Below are 27,215 nucleotides of genomic sequence, written 5' to 3' on the forward strand. Positions count from 1 at the left end.
GCAAGAGAGTAGACAGTGAAGGAGATCCCACCACCACTTTAGACTCCCATCTTCTGAAAGATAAAACCGTCACTAGGACTCCAAGGAAAAAAACAAATGCAAAAATATTCATAGCAAATAAAGATAATTCTCAAAGTAACTTACATATAAAACACATCTGTAAAAGTACACAAAATCAACCAAAACGTACAAATTAAAGACTAAATTAACTTTTCAACTAAATATAAAGGAACCACTTCTAAATCTACCACCACACTGATGGTTGTCTGGAGGCCAAGCAGTACAGCTAACATGGTCAGGTATGCACAGTAAGTAAGTTAGCCTGGGTCAGCTAAACAGACAACTAGGCCCAAAACGTCTTTAATATGAGTGCTCCTAACGCAAAGCACATGCACAGCAGGGGAAAAGCATCTTAAAGGACCAGAGATCCATGGGCAAAAAGGATCCCAGAGTCAAATTAATTCTGAAGGCAGATCAGGTAAAAAGACGGAAGCAGAAGGCAAAGTCAAAGCAAAACGCTCAAGTCAAAAAAAGCAGGTATTTACAAAGAGAAAGACAAAGAGGGACAATCCCATAAGGCAAAGCAGCAGCATGTGGAAATGCATCAGTCAGGTTGTGTAGCATTCAGCATGGCTAGGAGGCCCCAGTAACTCCTGTGGTACATATTAAAACATCTTGTTACAGAAAACTGACAAATGATCTTCTCACATAAAGGACATTAACTACTGATAGGCAGTATTTGGACTCAGGAGTGGGGAAGCACGCAGGACGTAACACAGTCACCAGCAGTGCTCTGTGAACAGTGAAGATCCACAGGACTGGACTGACAAAAGAAAACTACAAGCACAACGATGGCAACTAAAAACACAGGACACAGAAGTCAGCAGAGGAGAAATGTCTCATACCTGCAACACTCATGGAGGTCAAGCAACCTGGAACAAGGTGTGGATGTGCTCAGAGTCAGGGAAGAGCTCAGCAATCAACTTCCTGTTTTTATGGTGACTCTGCAGCTAATTGGCTGGCAACAGACCAATCAAAAGCACAGCAGCAGACCTGAATAGACAGAGGGAAACATCCCGTCTGCTACATTTCTTTGAATTCTCTGATGGTCCTGCATGTGGTTAGTGAAGGGTTTCCTACTCTGGTCACAGTGATATGGTTTCTCTCCAGAGTGAATACCTTGATGATCCTGCAGGTGGTGTGTTGATGTTAAAGGTTTCTCATATTGCCCACAGTGATAGAGCAAATTCATCAGAGTTCTCCACCTGCTCTGAGGTCAGACATGATGTTATCAATAATAAGATTCACTGCTGAACAGAGGAGACACAAGACTTTGTAGTTTTTAAAGGTGAATCATCTGCTGTGCTGTGATCCTGATAACTATGAACCATTAAAGGAGACGTAGCAAACTCTTCTCCAGGCGCCTCATGTACGAAGAGCTGCGTAGATTTCCTTCTAAATCGTGACGTAAGCTCAGATTTAGAAGCATTTCGAAGCACGTTTCCTTTTTACATCCCAATCGAGCGTACCGGACCCTTCCCTGTCCACGCCCATTTTAAATATGCAAATCCCTGTCCACGCCGCTTTTAAATATGGAAATTATATTTAAATTGACCCTCCACCTGAGATTCCCCTCTCTGTGCGATCAGAAAATGAATACATAAGAATGAGTAAGACGGGAAAGAAGAATAACTTCACAGAAAGAGAATTGGAGACGCTACTCACTGGAGTGGAGATGCGTAAAATGTCCTCTTTGGCACGCTGCCACAATGTTTACTTGCATTTGCGCATCACGTAGCCTATGATCTGCACACTGATCGAATGAAAATGTTTCCTGTTGACATTTACAAATTCATGTGATGGCGCTTTTATAGCCATGTGTGCGCAGTCGATAGCTCTGATTACATTCAGAAAACCTTCTCTCGCTGCAGATTGCTCTTTAATGTTGACCTGTTCAGATGCATTGTATGGGAATCTGATATACCTGGCTGACATGAGGATAACTCCGTCCCACGCGGCTTGCATGGATCTGCTCAGTCCCGATCGGTCGGAGTAATAGTTTTCACATTGATGACAGTTTCCCGGCATCACCTCTAAGTGTCGCCAAAGGATCGACATCTGTAGAATCCTACGTACGCCAGCCACATCGTTGGCGTAGCCACGTACAAAATTCCCGGACATTTCACTCTTGATACATCTGAACTTTTACGTGAGCGAGTACGTACGTAACGTTTTTGTACTTAAGCAATGTTCGTACATGAGGCCCCTGGTCTGTAGTTTTTAGTTGGAGTAAAACCGTATCATTGAGTTTATTGATCTCACACTGATCAAACTGACACAAATGATTTCCACAGACTTTTAGTGACTTCAACTCGTTCTTCTTCTTTGGTTTAATGTCAGCTGAGAGAATTAGCGCCACCAAGTGTTGATTTTGAGGAGCTGAACTTCTAATATGTTAATGTTTACAGCTGAATTGCAACATTCACTACAACGTAAAAATCATTAGGGGTCTATGCAACGATGTCGCAGGATAATTCATTTTTATGGCGTCCAACAGTATAACTCCAAAGCTAATATTTTGTGAAGTATATACCCAAACTTAATCAAACTTCATATCATTGATAATAATATGATTCTGTACAAGCGCCCCAACTTTCGTGACCCTTGGTCTCTAGGGGGCGCTACACAAGCAACATTTCAATATCTCCAAAACTGCAATAGCTGACTTCATGAAACTTGGCATACACAATCTGTAACATATTGTGTAGACGCCCATCAAGTTGCGTTACATTACGTCAACAGGGGGCGCTACAGGTGACGCGGAAAGATTTCATATGACTTTAAGGCCTATAACTTTTGAAGTATTCACCCAATCCTTATGAAACTTAACAACCATCATTATAATATGGCTGCGTCCACTCATGCCAAGTTTCGTGAAATTCGGGCTGTATGGGGCGCTACAACCACTACATGTTTATATCTCACAAACCACCACAGTAAACTGCTTGAAATTTGACGATAATCATTTGTAGATGACTCCTTACAAGCCCACCAAGTTTCGTGCAATATGGTCTATAGGGGGCGCTACTGGTGACTTGTGCCTCTGCGTCCCGCTCGGGGATGACTTCGCCGCGGCATGGACCCCTTTATGATCGCTAGTGATCATCTAGTTATTTTTATTTTTGTAGCAGATTGTCAGCAAATGAAAAGTCTTAAAGTGACAGTGGAAAAGTTCGTCAACACTAGAAGAGACGATCAGCAATGTGTTGATCAGAGACCATGAATGTTGATGAAACTTGTGATGTGAGGTGGGCGGTACCAGGTTGAACTAATATCGACCAATGGGAACGACTAATCCAGCTGATTGCAATATGACTCAAACACAGAGTTCCTTAGACGTTGAGCTGAAGGAAACTCTGTTCACCACTTTGGTTCCTACCAACAAATCCACCATGATGATAGAGGCTTGGAGCGTTGGGTGAACCCAGATGGAGAGGTGGTGGCCTTGATGGTACTTTCTTTTCAAACAGAAGAAGAAACACAACAAGCTTTTTTATATTAAAGGTGGCATGTTTAATTTGCTCAAACAACCAGAACTCAGATATAATGAAAATAATCACAACCACAACAACACACTCTCACATTTAAACTGAAACACTGGAACATTTTTAATATAATGTAACAAAGTTACCACAAGCTTCCACCAAAGAGGATGATGACAGGATCAGGCTCAGAGGCAGAAAGCAGGTAAGCTGGAGGAAATGTTAGAATATTTTCAGCAAACAAAAATTGTAGCAACTTTAAATGACCGTGGAGTTAACACAACCCCGTCATCATAACACAGCGGTTATGGAAATACCACACTTTGGGAATCCATGCACTCGAGTTTAAGTGTCAGCTTTCACCAGAGGATGACAGTAACATTAATGAGTGAATGATCCAGACACAGTGAAAGGATGAATCAGGATCAAATGACACTGTTCTTTTCTTCACAGCATTGACACAGTGTGTTTTAAGCTTTTGATTTATTTCACCTCTTCCTCTTCATTGTCAACATTAGTTGTTTTTAAATGTGTTTTATAATTAAATTAGACAGTGACAGTGTGTTATTAGTAAATTATAAAGAGTCACCTGGAAATGGTCTGATTGTGTTATTGTTGTTTTGCCTTTAATTAAACATGTAGGAGTTTAAGTTTAAAGAAAAATAAATTTATAATTCACATATTCTTTTCAGCAAAGTCAGGGTCCTTGATCACATCGTATGTTGACCTGTTGAAAGTGCTGCATTAATATTCCTCATGTTTAAGTAGCCTTTTAGCACCAGAGCAGCCTGACAGAAAACTATGACATGTGACTGGACTGGACTTCATCTGAGGTTAACAGCTGATGTCCATGACTCCAGGAGCCCAGGAACTTTTAGAGTTTCAAACCAGAGCAGAAAGAAAAACCACATGACTCTAAAGCTCATAACTATGTGGTCAGTTCTCTGAAAGGTGGGAGGAGCTCTGGAAGGACAGAGCAGATATACTGAATACACATCCTTCAGAGTCTCACAATAATGTTTCATGTTTCAAAACTCCACATCATTTTATTTTAAACAAGTTCAGATATTGTATTCTGTATTCAACAAGTTTTTACTTTTACTTTCCTCGTTTTGAACTGTACTGAGAACTACTTCATCTGTGTGCATGAAACAACAGCACCACCTAGAGGCTGCACGATAGAAACACACCAACTCCTCCCACTTGGACTTATTTGGTCAAAATCAATCAACAATGAACCAGCAGAGGAAGAATCAGTCTGAAGGAGTTCCAGTCAGTCTTTTGAGGTGATGAAGGTGAATCTTAAATGTTTCTCCTCCTGCTCAGCAGTGAAGCAGCTGATGATTCCTCCAGGATCCACATTCAGATGGAAGCAGGAAGAGATCCAGACGGAGCTGAAGATGGGAGGGAGCAATGAAACCATCTGGACACGGTGGAAATCCACAAAGACTGATATGAAAGAAGAAGAAGGAAGTGTTCAGCTGATCAGGACAAATATCTGGAGCTCAGCTTTCCTGATCTATAGTCTAAGACCAACGAAGACAACATGTTGATCAACACTGATCCTTAAAGAGTCTTCAGACCAGGACTAGGAGCTGACAAAGCGTCCTCCTCTCTTCATCCATCGTCCATCAGATCCTTCACTGATCAATAATCAAAGATCAACAACCTGATCAAACTGACTCTTCAGCCATCAGAGGAGACGTTACATCAATGGAGCTGCTTCTGTTCCTGGAGTTCACTGGTTCATCCTGGACGTGGACTCTGTCTGCAGAGGAGACACAAGACAGTTAGAGACAAAGAAAGAAAGAAAGAAAGAAAGAAAGAAAGAGACAAACCTTTCACTCTGAGCTCCACTGTTTTCCATCTCAGGATCTTTCCCTCCTTGTTGTAGACTCCACATTTGTATTCTCCGCTGTTTCTCTTTGTGGGGTATTTCAGGGTCAGACTGAGGTCTCCGGTTTCCAGCAGGTCTTCATTCATCTTCGTTCTGTTTCTGTAAATCTGGTTCTGGTCTTCAAGCTGGTCAGAGCCGTTCTGATACACATGGACCTTCCTGTTGTATCTGTCCATCCACACCACTTTAGCATCTTCAGGCAGCTCTGTGGTTCTGAAGGGCAGCTGGACAGACTCCACCCCCTCCTCCACCTCCACCTGACAGACTGAGAGGACAACAAATCCCATCATCAGCTGTAGAGACAGCAGCAGCAGCAGCAGCAGCAGGTTTTCATGACTTTATTGAATGATTGTAGAGAAAGCTGAAGGACAGAAGCAGATGAGAGCAGAAGGAACAGGACAGAGATCTAGAAAGGTGTTGCAGATGATCAGAGTCTTGATGGTTGGTTGTTTGTCCATGTGCTGCTTCACAGTAATGTCTCCTGTCAGTGTGGAGCTGCTGTCTGCTGCTTTTCTATCTGTGGATCTAACATGTGACAGTGAAGAGAAGAAGAGTTCAGATCCTAACATGTCTTCAGTCTCTTTGTCTCTCTGTGGTGTCAATGAATCTCAGCTCCACCATTATTTCAAACACAGAACCCTTCATCTCATCAAAGTCTCAGCTCAGCTCTACATTAGTGTTGGATCAATAACGTCCAGCTCTGATCACATGTTTGCTGCTGAAGGATCACTGTCAGTGTTTCTCATCTTCTCTCATTGATCAGAAAGTCTGGCTCCAACACTGACTGGACATCAATCAAACACTGCAGCTACTGCACCAGACTCCATTCACAATCCACTCCATTCAAGCAGAGCAGCCTCTGGATCAGGGGTGCCCACACTTTTTTGGCTTGTGAGCTACTTTTACAATGACCAGGTCAAAGTGATCTCGCTCTATTAGGCCTGTCACAATAACACAATTTGCTGGACGATGTATTACCCCACAATTTATTGCCGATAAACGATATTATTCTGAGACCATTTCTTCACTAATGTAATGATAATATCATAACAATGCAAGTATGCCCTTTCAAAAGCAATACACTTTTTTTTTTTTAGGAGTATTTAACATTGTAACTGGAATGCCAAGAACTTTTAAATCTCCTAAATAAATCAAACAAACGTAATGTAGTGAACTCCACTCTCTGTGAGCACACACCATTTTACTGTGTTTGGTTTCTATTTACGTTGTCGACCAAACGTCTCAGTGAGTGTTGACTGTCGGGGTGAAGGCTCCTGCTCTGAATCTAGAGCTGCAGGTTTTTATTCTCAGCTGTAAAACTGGACTGGATGCTTGTGTTTCAGGTGCGTACAAGTTGGTTGTATCAGCTTTTTTTGTTGCCACTACTTTCAAACAAACACGACGTACTGGCTCGTCCGTGTTGATGGACTCACCTTGTTGATTGAGTTTAAATCCCAGATGTTCCCACACTGGGGCTGTGGCGTTCTTCTTTTAAATCATCTCTTTTATTCCTCCATATTTCTACTGGTGTCACCTTACTCTCTACTCCTCAACAGGCTCACCTGCTGCTCTCTGGTGACTTTAATATTTGGTATCCAAAAAAAAATAAAAATAAATTGGCACTGAAAACAAAACGAGTACTGAAAGGAAACTGAAGGAAACATTGGCACTGAAACAACTATTGGCACTGAAAAAAGAAACTAATTAAAAGAATTCAAATCTGAAAATCTTATTTTATTTTATTGAGATTTTACTGTATTTTTCAATGACAATCCAGATTTTTTTCTTCATGTCACTTTTTTTCAGAGACAGACTTTTTTACGATGTCAGTTTTTTTTCGGTGTCACTGATTTTCAGTTTCAACTTTCTGTCGCTGTTTTGGCGTCGAGAGGGAGGGGTCTGAGGGGAGGGGTTTGCATATCATTTACATATTGGCATACTGGAGAAGTACATCTCTTTTCCCGGAATCCGCAGTCCACTCTGAAGCCTCTGGCATGGTGGCCTTACTAAAATGTCCTGTTCACCGGGAACATCCAAACCACAAGTAAGTCTGTTTTTTTTTTTTTTCTCTGCTATTTACATGTTTATTACATGTTTATTCGCATGCAACCTGGCCTGTTTGGTTAACTTTTAACAGCCGTTAACATTTGATTATATTTTACAATGATGATTAAATAATTAGATTCTATTTTTTTAGTTTTGCAATTTTTTTCTTATCTTCCCTCCAATTATCTGAGGCTCCCATAGCGCCCCCTGGCGGCCCCCCACTGCCCTAACGCTCTATTCATCTTTAGTTTTAGTTTTATTAAGAAAACTTGTTGCACTGCCCCTTTACGGAAATAGTGCTGTCCCTTTAAGAAAGGCAGTAGTCTTGAGTTGTTGTTGTAGAAGTTGTGCATGGCTGTGGATGTGTCCTGCTGAACTGAGGGCACGTTGCAATAAAAAGTAAAAAAAAAAAAAAGAAGACGAATGCTTGTCTTGCTGTTGGTGGTGCAACAGATAAATGATTAGACTAACATCTTTTTTAATGGCACTGTTGGATATTAAAGAGTTATGTGAGGTCAAAAGCACAAAGAAGTCTTCTTCTTCTATCATACCAGATACGGGCTTGTTGACTACTTTGCTGCAGCTTTGCTCACTGGATCAGATGCACCACACTCTAATATTTCACCTTGTAGAAACCAGGTAGAGCCGGCCGCGGCTACACATGGAAAACTACTGATCCACTAAAGGCGGCGCTCCTCCTATTGTCCTCGGGTGGAGCCCAGATAGAATCAAACTTCTCCTTTTCTAGCCATAAGGTGGTTAAGCTGAAGTCTCAGCTCTGACTCTGGACCTATTCTCTGCTGCTAAATAAACTGTCAGTTGGAGAGAAGTTGTCAGGTGGTCTATTCATAGTCAGACGAACCTTTCCAATAGGTAGAAAGAACCTGGGCTGAAGGAGAGGGAACAATTCCTCCTTCGACAGCACGCTATCTATCTCTACTACATTCACGATCTAACGGTCTATTACAATCAACGTACTGGGCAACCTTGCACTACATAAAGTGACATCCCACATCAGAGAAGGAGCTTTCCAGCCTGGGTTCTTCAGAGAGCATTTAGGATGAGACTGGAATCAAAGTCTTATCCAGTTTACTGAGAACATGAATCCAAACCAATCACCTCACATCTGCTGGAACTGATCTGAGAACAGTAGGAGTTGGACAAGGTCTCTGGTCTCTGACCTCTGACCTCTGATCTGTATCTACAGTACTGACCTCTGACCTCTGACCTGTATCTACAGTACTGACCTCTGACCTCTGACCTGTATCTACAGTACTGACCTCTGACCTCTGACCTGTATCTACAGTACTGACCTCTGACCTGTATCTACAGTACTGACCTCTGACCTGTATCTACAGTACTGACCTCTGACCTCTGACCTGTATCTACAGTACTGACCTCTGACCTCTGACCTGTATCTACAGTACTGACCTCTGACCTGTATCTAAAGTACTGACCTCTGACCTCTGACCTGTATCTACAGTACTGACCTCTGACCTCTGACCTGTATCTACAGTACTGACCTCTGACCTCTGACCTGTATCTACAGTACTGACCTCTGACCTGTATCTAAAGTACTGACCTCTGACCTCTGACCTGTATCTACAGTACTGACCTCTGACCTGTATCTAAAGTACTGACCTCTGACCTCTGACCTGTATCTACAGTACTGACCTCTGACCTGTATCTACAGTACTGACCTCTGACCTCTGACCTGTATCTACAGTACTGACCTCTGACATTGAGCATCACATATTTCTTCATCAGGATGTTTCCCTCCTTGTTGTAGACAGTGCAGGTGTAGGTCTCTCTGTCTCCATCTGTGGGGTATTTCAGGGTCAGACTGAGGTCTCCAGTTTTCAGCAGGTCTTCATTCATCTTCGTTCTGTTTCTGTAAATCTGGTTCTGGTCTTCAAGCTGGTCAGAGCTGTTCGGATACACATACACCACATCATTGTCACTGTCCTTCCACTCCACTTTAGTGTCTTCAGGCAGGTGAGCTGTGGTTTTGCAGGTCAGCTGGACAGACTCCACCCCTGAATCCACCTCCACCTGGGGGACTGAGAGGACAACAAATCACATCATCAGCTGTAGAGACAGCAGCAGCAGCTCTGAGCACATTGAAGAGAAATATTTGGAGTGAAACATGTTTGACTGGTTCCAGTCTGAAATATGTCCCATTCTCCATTGAACAGAGACAGTGTTGTCTTTGGTGTCTGTCCAATCATGTGACATCAGTAACATGTTTACAACATTAATGTTCAGGAAGATAACCCCCCCCCCCCCCCCCCTACTTTACCACAGCTGGATCAGCAGCTGACTGATTACTGTAGGACTCATTAGGACATGGACATTATTTCTAAGGTCAGTCAGCTGATCAGTCTGTTAGAGAGTCATCAGTTCATCAGTTAACCTCTGACCTCTGACCTGTATCTACAGTACTGACCTCTGACCTGTATCTACAGTACTGACCTCTGACCTCTGACCTGTATCTACAGTACTGACCTCTGACCTCTGACCTGTATCTGTATTTTTTTTCTAAGATGGCGCCGGACATGCCAGCAGCTAGTTACACAAAAAAAAAAAAGCTGTTTTTGTGTATTTTCGTTCTGTCTCGTGTCATGTTTGTCGCCAATCTCAGTTGGCTCTTTAATCCTATGGATGTACATCTGGCGAGGTTTGGAATATGTGTACTTTTACTTATTTGTTTGTTAAATACGGCATCCGGAGACCCCTTCAGCCAGGGCTTTGTTGTTTACACCCGAGATCAGCTGTTAGCACTGTGCAACACGAGGGTGCTCCCAGGACAACGACCGTAGATCCCCGTGGAATTAAGGAGAAGGAGACGGGGCTGCAGAGCTGGTGTGAAGCGCCGGGAGAAGAACAGACGGTATAAACCATGCGTACCGTCTGTTATTATGGGGAACGTGAGATCTCTCCCCAATAAGATGGAAGAACTGACGGCGCTAACCAGGCTGCAAAGGGAGTACCGGCAGTGTAGCATCATGTGCTTCACGGAGACGTGGCTGAACGAACTGACACCGGATTCGCACGCCTCATTGGACGGATTTCACATTGTGAGAGCGGACAGGAAGGCAAAGGAGAGCAGTAAGAAGAAAGGAGGGGGCATTGTGATGTTTGTTAACAACAGATGGTGTAACCCAGGACACATCAGGGTAAAGGACCAGCTCTGTAACAGGGACATTGAGCTGCTAGCTGCTAGCTGTTAGCATGTGGCCGTATTACCTCCCGAGGGAGTTCTCGCACGTCATCGCGATAACGACGTACTTAGACTTAGACTTAGACTTAGATAAACTTTATTGATCCACAAGGGAAATTGCTTGGTTACAGTAGATTAGTTGTACATAAAAAACACACTCTTAAGAACCTCAGATAAAAAGAAAAGATTAAATTAAATTAAATAGAAATAAAAAATAAGTAGAATAAAATCTAGTAACATAAAATAGAAATAGTATAAGCCAAAATGTACAAATTATCATATTAGAATATGAAGAAATGTACAAGAAGTGGAAGAATATAAATGATATATACAGGGTAAGGTGTAAGGTGCAGTAGTGTCCATTAACATGAATAACACGGAGTTATCTGTCACAGAAAGGTGAGTTGTTGAACAGCTGGACAGAGAATGGTATGAATGACGTCCTGTAGCGTTCAGTGTGGGAGCGGAGCTGGATCAGCCTGTTGGAGAATGAGCTCCGCTGCCCCTCTATAGTCTGGTGGAATGGATGTGACGGATTGTCCATGATGGAGAGCAGTTTGTCCAGTGTCCTCCTGTCCCTCACTGAGAAAAAACGTCTCCAACTTACTGCCAATCACATGACCAGCCTTTCGGATCAATTTGTCGATCCTACTTATGTCCTTTTTGCTGGTGCTGCTCCTCCAACAAACCACAGCAAAGTACAGGGCACTCGCAACAACAGTCTGGTAAAACATCTCCAGCAACTTGCTGCACACGTTAAAAGACCTAAGCTTCCTCAGGAAGTAGAGTCTACTCAGTCCCTTCTTGTCCACAGCATCACTGTTGTCCCTCCAGTCGAGTCTGCTGTTCATGTGGACTCCCAGGTACTTATAATGGTCCACAACTTCCACCTCCAGACCCTGGATGGTGATGGGCTCTACTGGTGTCCTCTTCTTCCTGAAGTCAATGACCAGCTCCTTGGTCTTGTCCACATTCAGGAGTAGGTGGTTTGTCTGGGACCACTCCACAAAGTCCGCGATCAGTGTCCTGTCCTCCACCTCCCGTCCATCTCTAATACACCCAACCACTGCAGAGTCATCAGAGAACTTCTGCAGGTGGCAGGACCCAGAGCTGTACTGGAAATCAGAGGTGTAGAGAGTGAACAGAAATGGAGACAGGACAGTCCCCTGTGGTGTCCCCACATTACTGACAACAGTATCAGACAGGGAGTCCCCCAGCCGCACAAACTGGGGCCTGTCAGACAAGTAATCAATAATCCAGGAGACAATGGAAGAGCTGACACCCATCCTGAGCAGCTTCTCACTCATCAGAAAGGGCTGAATGGTGTTAAAACCACTGGAGAAATCAAAGAACATGATCCTCACAGAGCCCTTCCCACCATCCAGGTGAGAGTGAGCACGGTGCAGCAGGTAGATGACAGCATCATCCACACCAACATGAGGCTGATACGCAAACTGAAGAGGGTCCAAGACAGGGGTCACCAGGGGTCTCAGCTGAGCCAGTACGAGTCTCTCCAGGACCTTCATGACATGTGACGTCAGTGCAACCGGTCTGAAGTTGTTGAGGCCAGATGGGATGGGCTTCTTGGGCACCGGCACTACACAGGATGTTTTCCATAGCACCGGTATCCTTTCCAGCTTCAGACTCAGGTTGAAGATAAAGTGCAGGATGCCAGACAGCTGTGAAGCGCAAGTCCTCAGGACCCGGGGGTTGACACGATCGGGGCCTGCTGTCTTGCCTTGCTTGACTCTCTCCAGCTGTCTTCTCACCTGGCCAGGCGTCACAGTCATAGGGCTGGTCTTCTCAGTGGGGGTGGGAGTAGGGGGGAGAGCAGAGGTGATAGGCAGGAAGGGATCAGTGGTGAGTTGTTGATTGGCCGTCTGGGGGGGTGTAAAGACTGGAGTGGTGGGGGGTGGAGGGCCAGCAGGGGGTCCAGTGGTGAATCTATTGAAGAAGACATTAAGCTCGTTGGCTCTGTCTGGGCCACTGTTCTGTTGTTTGGCTTTGATATTGAAGCCAGTGATCAACTTCATGCCCCTCCACATGTCCCGGGTGTTGTTCTGCTGGAGCTTGGCCTCCAACTTCCTCCTGTAGGCGTCCTTACACTCCTTCAGCTGGACCTTGAGTTGCCACTGTATCCTCTTCAACTCTCCTTATCTCCAGATCTGAAGGCCTGCTTCTTCTTGTTCAGCAGATCCTTCAGCTGGCTGGTGATCCAGGGCTTGTTGTACATCCCCTCCTCTGCCGACGCTGCTGCAGCCTGCGAGCTCCTACACACTGTTGTATCACAGCTCCAGACATCGCACCCCCAGGCCCTGCTACTAATCTCCGGGGACTTTAACCACGCCTCCCTGTCCTCCACTCTCCCCACATTCACCCAATATGTTAAATGCAACACCAGGGACAATAGGACACTGGACTTGCTGTATGCAAACACCAAGGATGCATACAGCTCCTCCCCCCTCCCCCCACTGGGTCGTTCTGACCACAACTGGTTCATCTGCTCCCTGCCTACATACCTATGGTAAACAAACAACCACCCACCAAAAGGTATGTGAGGAGATGGACTGAGGAGGCCAGTATGGCGCTGGGGACTGTTTTGACACCACAGACTGGGATGTGCTCTGCAGGCCACATGGGGAAGACATCGACAGTCTGACAACCTGCATCACAGACTACATCAATTTCTGCGTGGAGAACACTGTACCTATGAAGAAGGTACGGTGCTTCTCCAACAACAAACCCTGGGTGACCCCGGAATTAAAAACCCCGCTGAAGGAGAAGAAGAGGGTTTTTAAAACTGGGAACAAAGAGGAGCCGAAGAGGGTGCAGAAAGAGCTAAAGAGAGAGATAAGGAGGGGCAAGGACAGCTACAGGAGGAAGCTGGAGGAGCGCCTTCAGGATAACAACACCAGAGAGGTCTGGAGAGGCCTGAAAACCATCTCTGGACACGGGAAGGACAGTGGAAGGGGCCCAGAAGCAGGAGACCATGAATGGGCCAATGAACTGAACCTGTTCTTCAATAGGTTTGACTGTGTTCCTGCCTCCTCCCCCACCCTCCACAGCCCAGACCAAACGGCACCCATAAACCACCCCCTATCCCCACCCCCCCAGAACATCTCTGTCAGCAACAACATCTCTGGACTGTCACCAGCAACACACCTCCTCCCACTACTCTCTGCTGGGGAGATCCATTCACCCCAACTGACACCTAACCCAACAGGGGTTTCTTCACACCACCCCCCCAACTTCTCCATAACCACAGATCAGGTGAGGAGGGAGCTAAGGAGGATCAAACCAAGGAAGGCTACTGGCCCTGATGGCATCAGCTCCAGACTCCTCAAGGACTGTGCAGATCAACTCTGTGGGATTTTTCTGCACATCTTCAACTTGAGCATCAGTCTGGAGAGAGTTCCTCTCCTGTGGAAAACATCCTGCGTGGTTCCAGTTCCAAAGACTGCGCGTCCCAGTGAGCTGAACCACTTCAGGCCAGTAGTCCTGACTTCTCATCTGATGAAGACCATGGAGAGGATTATCCTGGGCCACCTCCGTCATCTGGTGAACGACAACATGGACCCGCTGCAGTTTGCCTATCGTCCAGGCATAGGTGTGGAAGACGCTGTCATCTGCCTGCTGCACAGATGTGTTTCTCACCTAGGGAACACCGGTAGCACTGTGAGAGTCATGTTCTTCGACTTCTCCAGTGCTTTCAACACCGTCCAACCATCACTGCTAAGGGGGAAGCTGGAAGGAGCTGGAGTTAACAGTAGCCTGGCTGCATGGACCACCGACTACCTCTCCAACAGGCCGCAGTATGTGAGGCTTCGCGACTGTGTGTCTGATGTGGTAGTCTGCAGCACGGGGGCGCCACAGGGTACTGTGCTCTCTCCATTCCTCTTCACCCTGTATACATCGGACTTCAGACACAACACTAACAGCTGCCACCTCCAGAAATTCTCTGATGATACAGCCATTGTCAGGCATGTGTCTCAGGGAAACGACCTGAAGTACCTGGAGGTCATCACCAACTTTGTGGACTGATGTACTCTGAACCACCTGCACATCAACGCCAGCAAGACAAAGGAGGTGGTGATCGACTTTAGCAGGAAACCAAATCTGACTGCACTGGTGAACATCCAGGGCTTGGACATCGGGGTCGTGGAGGATTACAAGTACCTGGGTGTTCACCTAAACAACAAACTGGACTGGACACACAACACAAACGCCCTGAACGAGAAGGGCCAAAGTTGTCTCCACCTGCTTAGATGACTGAGGTCCTTTGGAGTGTGCAGGACACTGCTCAGGACTTTTTATGACTCTGTGGTGGCTTCTGCCATCCTATATGCAGTGGTCTGCTGGAGCAGTGGAAGCTCAGAGAGGGACAGGAAGAGACTGAACAAGCTGGTCAGACGGGCCGGCTCTGTCTTAGACTGGTCTCTGGACTCCATGGAGGAGGTGGGTTAGAGGAGGATGTTAGCCAAGCTGATATCAGTCATGGACAACCCCTCTCACCCACTGTATCAGACTGTTTCAGACCTCAGCAGCTCCTTCAGCAGCAGACTGCTGCATCCACGCTGCAAGAAGGAACGCTACCACAGGTCCTTCATCCCAGCTGCCATCAGGCTGTACAACACCAGCCTGAGACAATAAAAATTGTCATTTTGTACGAACCACTACCTCACCATCTTATAGTTTTTAAAGTTTTAGCAATTATTTATTTGTAAAGTTTATTCCACCACCACACTGTATATACAGAATGTCTTTATATTGCGCGGTATATTTTTTGGAGTGTTGTTATTTTTTGTTTACATTTTTCAAATTAGTACTTGTGTTTTTTTGGCAATTTCCCTCGTCGAAGTCGTACGGAGCCCCCCAGGGGACACGGGAAAAAAAAAATATGATGGGTGAAAAAAAAAAAAAGGACGGACTTTTGCGGGATCTCGCAAAACTTTTGCGAGATCTCACAAAACTATCTCGGGATCTCGCAAAAGAGAGGTCCCAAAAGAGGACATAAGTCGAATGAAGAGAGACAAGGTGGGCATTTATATCTCGCTGTATTTTAGGCCCATTTCAAAATAAAATTCAATAAACTTCTCCCACTCCATGTTTGTGTCTGTATTTGTTTTCGTTAGCTGACCCGGATTAATATTATAATCTAAATACGACCTCGCGAGATCTCTTATAATCTTGTGAAGCTTCGCGAGATCTCATATAAAATGATAAAATAATGCGTGTGTCACGTCCGTTGATACATTAATTAATTTTTAATAAACATGAATGAATTATTATATAATATTAGCCTATTACTATGCCCACCTTGTCTCTCTTCATTCGACTTATGTCCTCTTTTGGGACCTCTCTTGAATTCAAGAAGCTCTCCAAGTCGTCCTCCATTGCTCCTCTTCTTTCGTCATAGAAACACCAGTCTGGTCCAGAATACTTTGTTTCTCGGTATCTCTCAAAACTTTTGAGAGATACCGAGAAACTTTTGCGAGATCCTGAGAAACTTTTGCGAGATCTCGCAAAAGTTTTCCGAGATCCCAAGATAGTTTTGCGAGATCTCGCAAAAGTCCGTCCTTTTTTTTTTCTTCACCCATCATATTTTTTTCCCCTTGTCCCCTGTGGGGCTCCATAAAGTCGTTATTGTTTTTGTATATATATTTTTGCCAAATTTCCGTGCTACGGTGACAAGGTAATTTTCCATATGTGGGATTAATAAACATGTCTTCGGTCTCATGAACAGTACTGACCTCTGACCTCTGATCTGTATCTACAGTACTGACCTCTGACCTGTATCTACAGTACTGACCTCTGACCTCTGATCTGTACCTACAATACTGACCTCTGACCTGTATCTACAGTACTGACCTCTGACCTGTATCTACAGCTCTGACCTCTGACCTCTGACCTGTATCTACAGTACTGACCTCTGACCTCTGACCTGTATCTACAGTACTGACCTCTGACCTCTGACCTGTATCTACAGTACTGACCTCTGACCTGTATCAACAGTACTGACCTCTGACCTCTGACCTGTATCTACAGTACTGACCTCTGACCTTGAGCTTCACTTGTTTCTTCATCAGGATCTTTCTCTCCTTGTTGTAGACGGTGCAGGTGTAGGTGTTGTTGTCTCCATCTGTGGGGTATTTCAGGGTCAGACTGAGGTCTCCAGTTTCCAGCAGGTCTTCATTCATCTTCGTTCTGTTTCTGTAAATCTGGTTCTGGTCTTCAAGCTGGTCAGAGCCGTTCTGATACACATGGACCTTCCTGTAACTGTCCATCCACACCACTTTAGCGTCTTCAGGCAGGTGAGTTGTGGTTTTGCAGGTCAGCTGGACAGACTCCACCCCTGAATCCACCTCCACCTGGGGGACTGAGAGGACAACAAATCCCATCATCAGCTGTAGAGACAGCAGCAGCAGCTCTGAGCACATTGAAGAGAAATATTTGGAGTGAAACATGTTTGACTGGTTCCAGTCTGAAATATGTCCCATTCTCCATTGAACAGAGACAGTGTTGTCTTTGGTGTCTGTCCAATCATGTGACATTCAATAATACACAGGATTAGATGTAACAATCCCGTGTGCCACAATCCCAGGCAAAACACATTTAGAGGCCCTGTCCAGCTGAAAAAAACCCTAACAAACCTACAGTCATGTGATATAGTCACGCTTAACCTACAATCTAAATTAACTAAGTAAATGCTGCTGGCTTGTATGGCCCGCTCAGCAGCAGACGCTAACTCAACCCTTGTGAAATATAAGCTAACCAAATGCTGCTGGCTTGTAGGCCCACAGAGCAGCAGAGGATAATTCAAACATTGTGAAACATAAGCTAACCTAACGCGGCTGGCTTGTATGGCCCGCTCAGCAGGTAACCATAGCTACCAAGCAACATGAAGACATCAGGAACCTGGCCTAAACAACAGCAGTATGCAGCATGTCATTGGGGTTTTCAAGTGGGCACCTCCCTTCACCGATGTTTCTTAAGTTACGCCCACGACACCTCGAGAAGGCTTAACAGTGAATTCCAGCGTCCTGGAGTCACCCCCCTCCACGCTGCCACTGCACAACCCTGTTTATCTCACCATTTCTCACCATTAATATTAGACAACAACTAATATTTCAATAGCCTAGTCCTTTTATGAATCACAACACAAATTGCCCCATTGATGCGGACTAAACCACGAACCAAACAAACAAATCTATCGTGAATCGCCGAAATGCGGGCTGAACTACGAACCAATAGACCACATCTATAATGATTTGTAAACACACTAACATCACGCAGCCATCCTTACCTTTACCTAGTTCCCCAGCTAGCATGCTTCCTACGTGTCCAGAGCCACTCGCTCACTCTCTCTGCTGCCTGAGACATGTTACATACCGCAGTCCTCTGGCTTTTTCCCCATATGCCCAGCTCACTCAGAAGAGCAATCGCCGACTTTGCCACAAATCCACGGCAGCCCACTTCTACCGGGCGGAGATAAGCCTTCCAACCATTCTGCTCTGCATCTGCTGCTAACTCTGCATACTTAGCTCTCTTACGCTCATTAGCCTCCTCAACTCTATCTTCCCACGGGACAGTCAGCTCTATGAAATAGACTACTTTCTCTGGCTCAGACCACAACAGCAGATCTGCCCGTAGTCGGGTGCTAGCTATCTCGGTGGGAATAACCAGTTGTCCATTTAAGTCCGCCTTCATCTCCCAGGCTCCTCCTACTCTTAGCTGTCCCGTGTTATGTCTGATACCTGCTGGTCTAGACTTTTCTCCCTCCCGTACAAACTTAATACATCTATTCTCTCTGTTAACGGCCATGGAATTTACATTCACCCGTTTTTCCTCAGTTGCAGCTGCTAAACATTTCAGTACCTGGTTGTGACGCCAGGTATAACGTCCTTGGGAAAGACTAACCTTACAACCTGTCAGAATATGTCTAAGCGTGCAGACACAAGTGCACAGTGGACAGGCATTATCCTCACCTACCCACTGGTTTAGGTTCTGGGGAGTTGGCAGCACATCATAAGTAGCCCCTAACATAAATCTAATCCTGCTAGCCTCCATGCTCCAAAGCTCTCTCCACTTCAACTTCCTTTTCTCCACACTCTCCCAGTTCACCCACTGACCCTGCTTAGCCTGCGACACTGCCTTCGAGCATCTAACTGCTTCCTCTTGCTTCCGTACCTCTTCCACTACCATCTTTCTCCTTTCTACTGCTGATGCCTTGCTCCACAGAGGTTTCCCTGCACACAGCCCTAGGCCTCCACGCCCTTGCTGTACATGGCCTATGATATCCCTATGTTTAAGAGCTGCCTGTGCTTGCTGTACTGCCTCTTTTGGGTTCCACTTCCTCCCTGTCTTAACAGTGGGCGCTGCACTCCTAACCACTGGATCCTTTGACTGAATAAGAGTCATTTCCAGTCTAACTTTAGCACACTTAAACTCCTCTGTTACGCTGGTAACTGGGAGCTCCAGAATACCTTTCCCATACAAGGCTGTGCTGCTTAAGCAGCGTGGGACACCGAGCCATTTTCTGATAGATTAAATTAATCAACTTTTCTAACTTTTCTACCTTTGACAGGGAAACCTCATAAACTGTTAGCGGCCACATTAGCCGGGGCAGTAAACCAAATTGCAAGCACCATAATTTTAACTTCCCTGGTAGCCCTGACCGGTCTATGCTTGAAATACCTCGAACCGTTTCCTGCCTCAACCCTTCAAACTGCACCTTATCACTAAGACTTGCATCATACCATCTTCCCAAACTCTTCACTGGCTTTTCCAGCACTGTGGGAACTACCTCATCATTTATAACAAACTTCTTATCTACTACCTTTCCTTTAACAATGGAAATACTCCGAGATTTAATAGGCTTCACTTTCATCCTAGCCCACTGCTGGTTGCTGTTTAGCTTATCCAGCAATCTCCTGGTACAAGGAGCGGTTGACGTTGTTGTCGTCATGTTGTCCATGTAGGCCCTAATTGGGGGGAGGCGAAGCCCTCCCTGCAGCCTTTCTCCACCTACCACCCATGTGGAAGCCCTAATGGGTGGTAGGTGGAGTAACATGTTTACAACATTAATGTTCAGGAAGACCTCTGACCTGTATCTGCAGTACCGACCTCTGACATTGAGCTTCACTTGTTTCTCCATCAGCATGTTTCCCTCCTTGTTGTAGACAGTACAGGTGTAGGTGCTGTTGTCTCCATCTGTGGGGTATTTCAGGGTCAGACTGAGGTCTCCAGTTTTCAGGTTTTTCTTCATCTTCGTTCTGTTTCTGTAAATCTGGTTCTGGTCTTTAAGCTGGTCAGAGCCGTTCTGATACACATGGACCTTCTTGTCTTTTCTGTCCTTCCACTCCACTTTAGCGTCTTCAGGCAGGTGAGTTGTGGTTTTGCAGATCAGCTGGACAGACTCCACCCCTGAATCCACCTCCACCTGGTAGACTGAGAGGACAACAAATCCCATCATCAGCTGTAGAGACCAATCAGATGAATGGATGAGGAAGAACCCTAACCCTCTGCTCTGGTTTTACTGGGACTGGGAGAGACCTGGACTCATGAGCTCAGAGCTCAGGTCCTGATTGAGGACGTCAGGAGCTTCTGATTAGAGCTGGATTGTGTCTCCGTTTGTTCCTGATGTCTTCCTGACTCGTTCCTTGGTAACTAGTCAAAGCGTCCTGTAAAGTGCTGCAGACATGTTTGATGAAGAGTTTCTGACTTCTGGAACTAAACCTGGAAGTTTCTCTTCAGCTCTCTGTAGCAGCTGTTTGAACTCTGAACTCTTTCAGCAGCTGGAACAAGTCTCCTCCACAGGACACATGTTACCATCAGCATTATGGGTAGTGTAGTAGAGACTCACCTGACATGAAGTAGTGTCGACAATGAAACAAAAGACCCCCAACACCAAGTACAACCAGGAGAACCAGGAGAACTATGGCCCATGTTGGAAACAGTACTGTGGAGAAACATAAAGAAAAACATGACCTCTGACCTCTGACCTGTATCTACAGCTCTGACCTCTGACCTCTGACCTGTATCTACAGCTCTGACCTCTGACCTCTGACCTGTATTTACAGTCCTTACAGTACCTTTGAGGTGGTGCAGCACTACTTTCTCTCTCAGGATGTCTTGGCCTCTGTAGACGGTGCAGATGTATGATCCAGAGTCTCTCTCTGTGGGGTATTTCAGGGTCAGACTGAAGTCTCCAGTTTCCAGCAGGTCTTCATTCATCTTTGTTCTATCTTTGTAAAACCTGTCCTGATTGTTAAGTTGGTTGTTTCCGTCTCGATACACATGGACCATGATGAGTTCTGGCTCAGAGTGAGTCCACTCCACTGAGGTGTCCTCAGGCAGGTCAGCGTTTGTTCTGCATGGTAGGATGACAGACTCCGCCCCTTCCTGCACCTTCACATCCACCTGCTGGTCTGAGAGGACAATAAAGCAGATAAACTGTAGTGGCAGGTGTTTGTTTCCTGGATGAGAAGCTGGAGGTGTTCAGTCTGCAGCTCTTCATCTAACAGCTCACTGTAGCTGCTCCCTCCTCTTCCATTACTCCCTGAATATTTCAAACTGATCCATAGAATCATTGATGATAAATGATCAGTGTGTCGGTGAGTTCTACATTCACTGACAAACACACTGAGTTTTCTGGGATTAGCTCATCATTAAAGTCAACTGAAATCAGGACGTGATTAAAGCAGCAGTAACACAGTGGTCATAGTAAATCATTTTACTCTGCAGAGGGCAGTAATACACCCTGTAGCATCAAAACTGACAAAACTCCCCAAAGAAGAAGAGGATGAAGTCAAGCAGAGAAAAAGGAGCAGTAATTGATAAAGGAATGGGTTTTTGGACGATAAGTTCATCTTCAACGTCCTGTCAGAGTCTCCTCTCTACTAGAACTAAGTTATCTGCATTTACTGTGGATGTGAACAGAGTTACCACTGGACCAAGAACACAGCTGAGAGCTGAGACTTCTCTGCAGAGCACAGAGCTTTCTGAGCAGCTGACATGTTGAGAAGAGTATTAAAAACTTTCAAATGTACCTTTCAGGTTTATCTGAAACAAACTTTAAAAGAATGTGTGATTCATTTGAATGTAAGTATGAAATGAAATATTTATCTATTGACAGCCCTAATTAGAAGCATCTCATCACATTAGCAGAAACACAACACATCATCTTTACAGGAATGTTTCCCCAGACTGTTCCTAATAATATGAAAACACTGCTGCTTTCAAACTTCATTCCTGGATCACATAAAAACCTGAGTTAGATTTTCATCCTTTCATCGTTGCTAAATGTCTGTGAGAAACTCTTCCTTACACTTTTCTCTAACACTCTTAGAAGGACCCATCACCTTCCTTCAGGTTTTCCAGTCTTTGACAGAGTTAATACTGGTTCTGTCATATCTTGTAGCATGAATGAATGAATGAATGAATGAATGAGGTGCTGCTCTTGTCTCCACTGCTGTTTGTCAAATGTTCTGCTACAGAAAGTGAAACCTCACAAAGGTTCAGTTGAGTCTTTTTCTTCCTCCTCATATTTAAACAGTGAACACATGTTGAGGTTTGTTTCTGACCTTTGACCTGTAGAAGTACGTCTGTCACTCTCCATTCTTCTCCTCCATTACTGATGGAGCAGGTGTAGCTGCCGCTGTCAGAGAGGTGGGGTTTTGTCAGAGTGAGGCTGAAGTCTCCAGTGTCTAGAGCATCAGGCGTCATCGATGTCCTCCCCCTGTAAACCTGGTTCTGACCTTCAACTTCATCTGTTGCTCCTCGTTTGTGGACAGATTTGAGACTGAGATCGTTCCTGGTCCAAATCACTGTGGTGTCGTTACGTAAAGAATCCAAGTATTGGCAGGGTAGCAGGACAGACTCCGCCCCCTCATTCACCTGCACCACACCTGCCAGGGCATGCTGGGAAACTGAGAGGACACACAAAGAGAAACACAAATCAGCTGCATGCTGTGGGTTTGACTTGACACATGACTGACTGTAGGTCACATTATCTACAGGGACCAGAGAAACCAGTTGAACTATCAGTCAGTCAATGAAAAACTACATTTCATTGACAGACTGAAGTCAAAGAACAGATCACTGAATGTGTTTAGACAGTTTTCATAGATTTGGCTGAAAAACTTCCTCTCTTGCTCAAAGTAATGAGTAATGACATTTGTAAGATTGTGTTGATCAGGTCTGTCCTCTACTCCAGTCCTGGAACAGTTTAGAGTTCAGTCAAGCAGAAGATGATTTTTAGCTCTAACTGATGAATGAACTCATGGTGCACCATCTCTCAGGACTGATCTCTGCACTACACTCCATCAGTAAAAGGCCTCCTCTGGTCCTGATACTAACACAGAGACACATCTCTTCTTTAACAGCACCAATCTAAACCAAAAACTGTCTCATCGTCCAAACTAGACACCAACCGTGTTATTCATGTCAAGTATTCAGAGATGGCTTCTTGCTTTCACAGATTTACAAGTCTGGAACACTAGGAAGCTAACATGCAGCAAACACAGAGAGAACATCTACTGATTGGAGCAAGATGTTACTGAGAAACATCCTTCATGTTCATGGTCTGCTTGTCCATAAGGTCCAGGGGGGCTGGGTCCTAAGTCAATGCTCTGTTCTCTTGTCTTCTTTCTAGCATTTCTAGCACTCAGCTTAGGAAACATGGCCTCATTCTACAGATGTTTGTCTTTCTGTCCACTCCAGGACACCGTAGCTCACTGTGTTTGTGTTTGATAGTTAACCACTGACCTGGTTCCAGTTCACAATGTCAGGAACAGAAGACTGGACCGACTGTTCTCTGATCATCTGATACATCCAGACATGTGATAGTCAACGTTCTGTCCTCTGTGCTGCTCAGAAAGCTTTGGATCATTTGTGTTGATTCCAGTAAGAACCCATTTGAAGACTGACCTGTTGTTAATGTGTGAATGTTCAGACTTTTGTCTAGAGACAGAAATAAACAGGACGGAGGCTGTGAAGTCCAGACCAGGACATTCAGTTTGTTCCAGTCACTGAAAACCTGTCCCACATTCACCACTGGAAACATCAGGATAGATAGGGTGAATGAAAACAGCTGCTGTTTAATAAGGTTAACATTTATTAACCTTTAATATGTCTCTGTTGCTTGTTCTCAGTAATGTGGTATCTGGATGAGGAAACTAGTCGTCAACATCCCCCCATGAAGAAGTCACTAGCTGACAGTTTGACTTTCAAACACATTGACATTTGTAAATGTTTGTGTCCAACAGTGAAGTCCTGACCTGCAGCCAGATCATCAAGCAGTCGTTAGCTCTGAGCTCACCTTCAATCTGTTTGCTGTAAATGTAAAATCACATCAAGAAAGAAAGAATCAGTGATTAGAAAACAGTCCACGTGAACAGAACATCAGACTCTGCTTCTGGACGTGTCCCTCACAGACAAACTAAGAACTAATCAAAGTTGAAACAGGTCATCACTGACTTTCTTTAAAGAGACAGACGTGAGAGAAATGATGTCAGACTGAAGTGAGAATCAGATCCAGGAAGAAGATATCTTACCGTGAACGAGGATCACAAACACCACCAACGTCTTCATCTTCCTGTCAAACTAAGGCTCACAGCAGCTGATCATCTACTGACTCTCTGACAACACTTCTCTGCAGCCACGTTTGTGAAGACAGTAGAGGTGGGCGGATCGATCCAAATATCGATAATATCGATACCAACGTTGGTATCGAGATTGATCGATACCAATGTAATGAGATCGATACTTTCATCGATCGATAGTTTCAGTTTCTCTCGTTTCATTAAAGAAGCGACCTGACTCTGTTTGTCTCGATGCCGCTGCTGTCATAGAGCAGATCAGGCTCATTTTGCTCCTCCTCCCCCTCGCGTGTGTTTGTTGTACCGTCACGTGACTCTGCGGCACCAGGTGACCGAACAAGCCCACCGCTACCAGCCAGGCTCGGCCAGCAGCAACGCATTACACACAACAGAGAAAGAGTAGGGCTGTTTGGTTATATTTTCGGGCCGAAAATGAAACGATAGCAAGTTGTGCTATTTGTAAAAAGGTGGTAAGATACAGTGGTAACACAACAAACTTGTAAAAGCATATAGAAATCCCCGTGCACTAAAGGGGAGAAATGTTGTCTTATTTTTGTATTGTATTGTACTTCCTAAAGACGTCCTTACATTATTTATAGTATTTGTTGTGGAGTGATCATTTTCTACACTTTGTTTATTTAAGAAAAAAAAAATCCAGAAAGAAGTTCAATGAAGGGAGAGATTTAGTTTTTATTGTAGTTTCTGAACACTCTGCCTGAAAAATAATTTGTTTTTATTTGTCCTCAAGTGATCATTTTGTTTCTGAACAAAAACTTTTATTGTGATAAAGTATTTTCTATTTACTTATAAACCAAATTCTGTACTGGACTTTAACTGATTAACAATCCAAGAGGCAAATCACGAAAACACTTAAAATGTCATGAGAATTAATTCAGATTTAGATTGATTCAGATTGATGATGCATCCACCTTAATTTTTAAAAAGTATCGATATCGATATCGGTATCGGCGATATTGGCCCAGTATTTACTTGGTATCGGATCGATACCAAATCTAGCGGTATCGCACACCTCTAGAAGACACTAGGCGCGTTCGACTTGTCTGCGCCTGTCTGAGTCTGACTTGCTTACGTCAGCGTGATCTTACGACGACTGTAGGGGTGGAGCATAAAACGGCTGCAGACAAGTCGGACACGGTCAACTTCGTGTAAACAATGGCGGATCTCGCGGTGTTTGCATTCGTTGTTGCCGACGAAATAGAACCTTTGGAGTTACCGGAATTTATACCCATGTTACAACAAGCATGCTGTATGCAAAGGATTGTGAATAGCAGCAAATCTACTGAATAAGGATTAAGTAGCATAGTGCTTTGGTCTCCAATCTTGGCGAAAATGAACTGCTGATTAGGCTACTTATTTGAATTTACTTTTACACCCAAAGTCGTTTAGCACCTGTAACTCAACCATAAAACGAATTCACACAAAGATATTGAGATGGAAATTAAATGCCATTTGTTTTCATTTTTGGACAGACAGGTGTGAAGAAGAACCCCAAAAATCCACTAACCGTTAACAAGATTTGAACTATGGACGGCCGATCGCCAGACTGACGTGTTACCCACTAAACCAATTTAGGATGATACTGAAGAAGCAGTACTACGATATAAGTAAAGGATAATGGACGACACTTCTACAAATTGAATGCACGCGTTCTAGATGGTAAAACAGCCCACCGCGAAGCCTTAGAACGTAACCTGCGTTGTGTTGAACTTTGCACACGCCCGGACTCGAACCAGCAGCACCTCGGATCGGGAGGCGAGCGTGCTGACAGTTGAGCCAATAGCCCAGGCTATTCAAGCTCGAGATGCGTTTATTTTCAAATAGTCTAATGGAGTGAAGTCCATTATCCCGCTTATTCTACTGTCACCAACATGTTAAAAATGCCTTTTTACTGTTTAATCGAAGAAATGAACTCTGCATTGAACTGCAGTCAGATGTACAACGTTTTCAGTAGGCCAGCCTACCATTGTTGCAGAAATCACTTATAAGAAGGTATCCCTTCGATTTCTGTTCATTTTCGCATATTCCAACATAGCGAAGCGATAAACGTCAAAATCGTCATGAGGAGATTCCTCCCAAACTGACCAATCACGTCTTTGACCTGACGTCATGAGGGCGGGTTTCCGGTCGTGCAGTTCGTTGGAGAGCAACTGCAAGATCTGACTGCAGGCGAAGACTCCCGCGATATTTTAAGGTCATGTGACATGGTGACGTAGTGGTAAGTCCCTCCCCGTCTGACTCAAGTCGGACAGAATTTCTAACCAGCATGCATTGGTTATGGGTGTAAAAGTCGAACGCGCCGAGTAGGCGCGTTCGACTTGATGCAGATCTGTCTGAGTCTGACTTGACGTGATGCATGCTGGGATGGACGCAATGCATGCTGGGATGGACGCAATGCATGCTGGTTAGAAATCCTTTCCGACTTGAGTCAGACGGGGAGGGACTTACCACTACGTCACCATGTCACATGACCTTAAAATATCGCGGGAGTCTTCGCCTGCAGTCAGATCTTGCAGTTGCTTTCCACGAACTGCACGGCCGGAAATGACGCCCTCATGACGTCAGTTCAAAGACGTGATTGGGCAGTTTGGGAGGAATCTCCTCATGACGATTTTGACGTTTCTCGCTTCGTTATGTTGGAATATGCGAAATGAACAGAAATGGAAGGGATACCTTCTTATATGTGATTTCTGCAACAATGGTAGGCTGGCCTACTGAAAACGCTGTACATCTGACTGCAGTTCAATGCAGTGTTCATTTCTTCGATTAAACAGTAAAAAGGCATTTTTAACATGTTGGTAACAGTAGAATAAGAGAGATAATGGACTTCACTCCATTAGACTATAAAATAAAAAATAAAAATACCCTGGACTATTGGCTCAACTGTCAGCACG

The 27,215-nt window shown here is 44.7% G+C and overlaps 1 protein-coding gene across 3 annotated transcripts in view; it reads right to left on the minus strand.

Moving 5' to 3' along the window:
* Nucleotides 1–3,412: 3,412 nt before the first annotated feature.
* LOC311493837 (butyrophilin-like protein 2) overlaps nucleotides 3,413–27,215 on the minus strand; it is a 37,023-nt gene continuing 13,220 nt past the window's right edge. Inside the window, exons 2-9 of one of the 3 annotated variants that reach the window (XM_084552622.1) lie at nucleotides 22,288–22,632; nucleotides 20,797–21,132; nucleotides 20,568–20,663; nucleotides 19,829–20,152; nucleotides 16,758–17,081; nucleotides 9,219–9,545; nucleotides 5,381–5,704; nucleotides 3,413–5,310 (exon numbers count right to left, since the gene is read on the minus strand). In XM_084552622.1, the coding sequence (XP_084408748.1) occupies nucleotides 5,216–5,310; nucleotides 5,381–5,704; nucleotides 9,219–9,545; nucleotides 16,758–17,081; nucleotides 19,829–20,152; nucleotides 20,568–20,663; nucleotides 20,797–21,132; nucleotides 22,288–22,632 (2,171 nt within the window). In that variant the 3' untranslated portion in view covers nucleotides 3,413–5,215. Of the gene's footprint in view, nucleotides 5,311–5,380; nucleotides 5,705–5,811; nucleotides 5,965–9,218; nucleotides 9,546–16,757; nucleotides 17,082–19,828; nucleotides 20,153–20,567; nucleotides 20,664–20,796; nucleotides 21,133–22,287; nucleotides 22,633–27,215 lie in introns of those variants that run through there. The other 2 variants (XM_084552624.1, XM_084552623.1) reach the window with 2 other exon arrangements.

The sequence above is a fragment of the Chelon labrosus genome (assembly GCF_963514085.1).
Source record: "Chelon labrosus genome assembly, chromosome: 1".
NCBI lineage: Eukaryota > Metazoa > Chordata > Actinopteri > Mugiliformes > Mugilidae > Chelon > Chelon labrosus.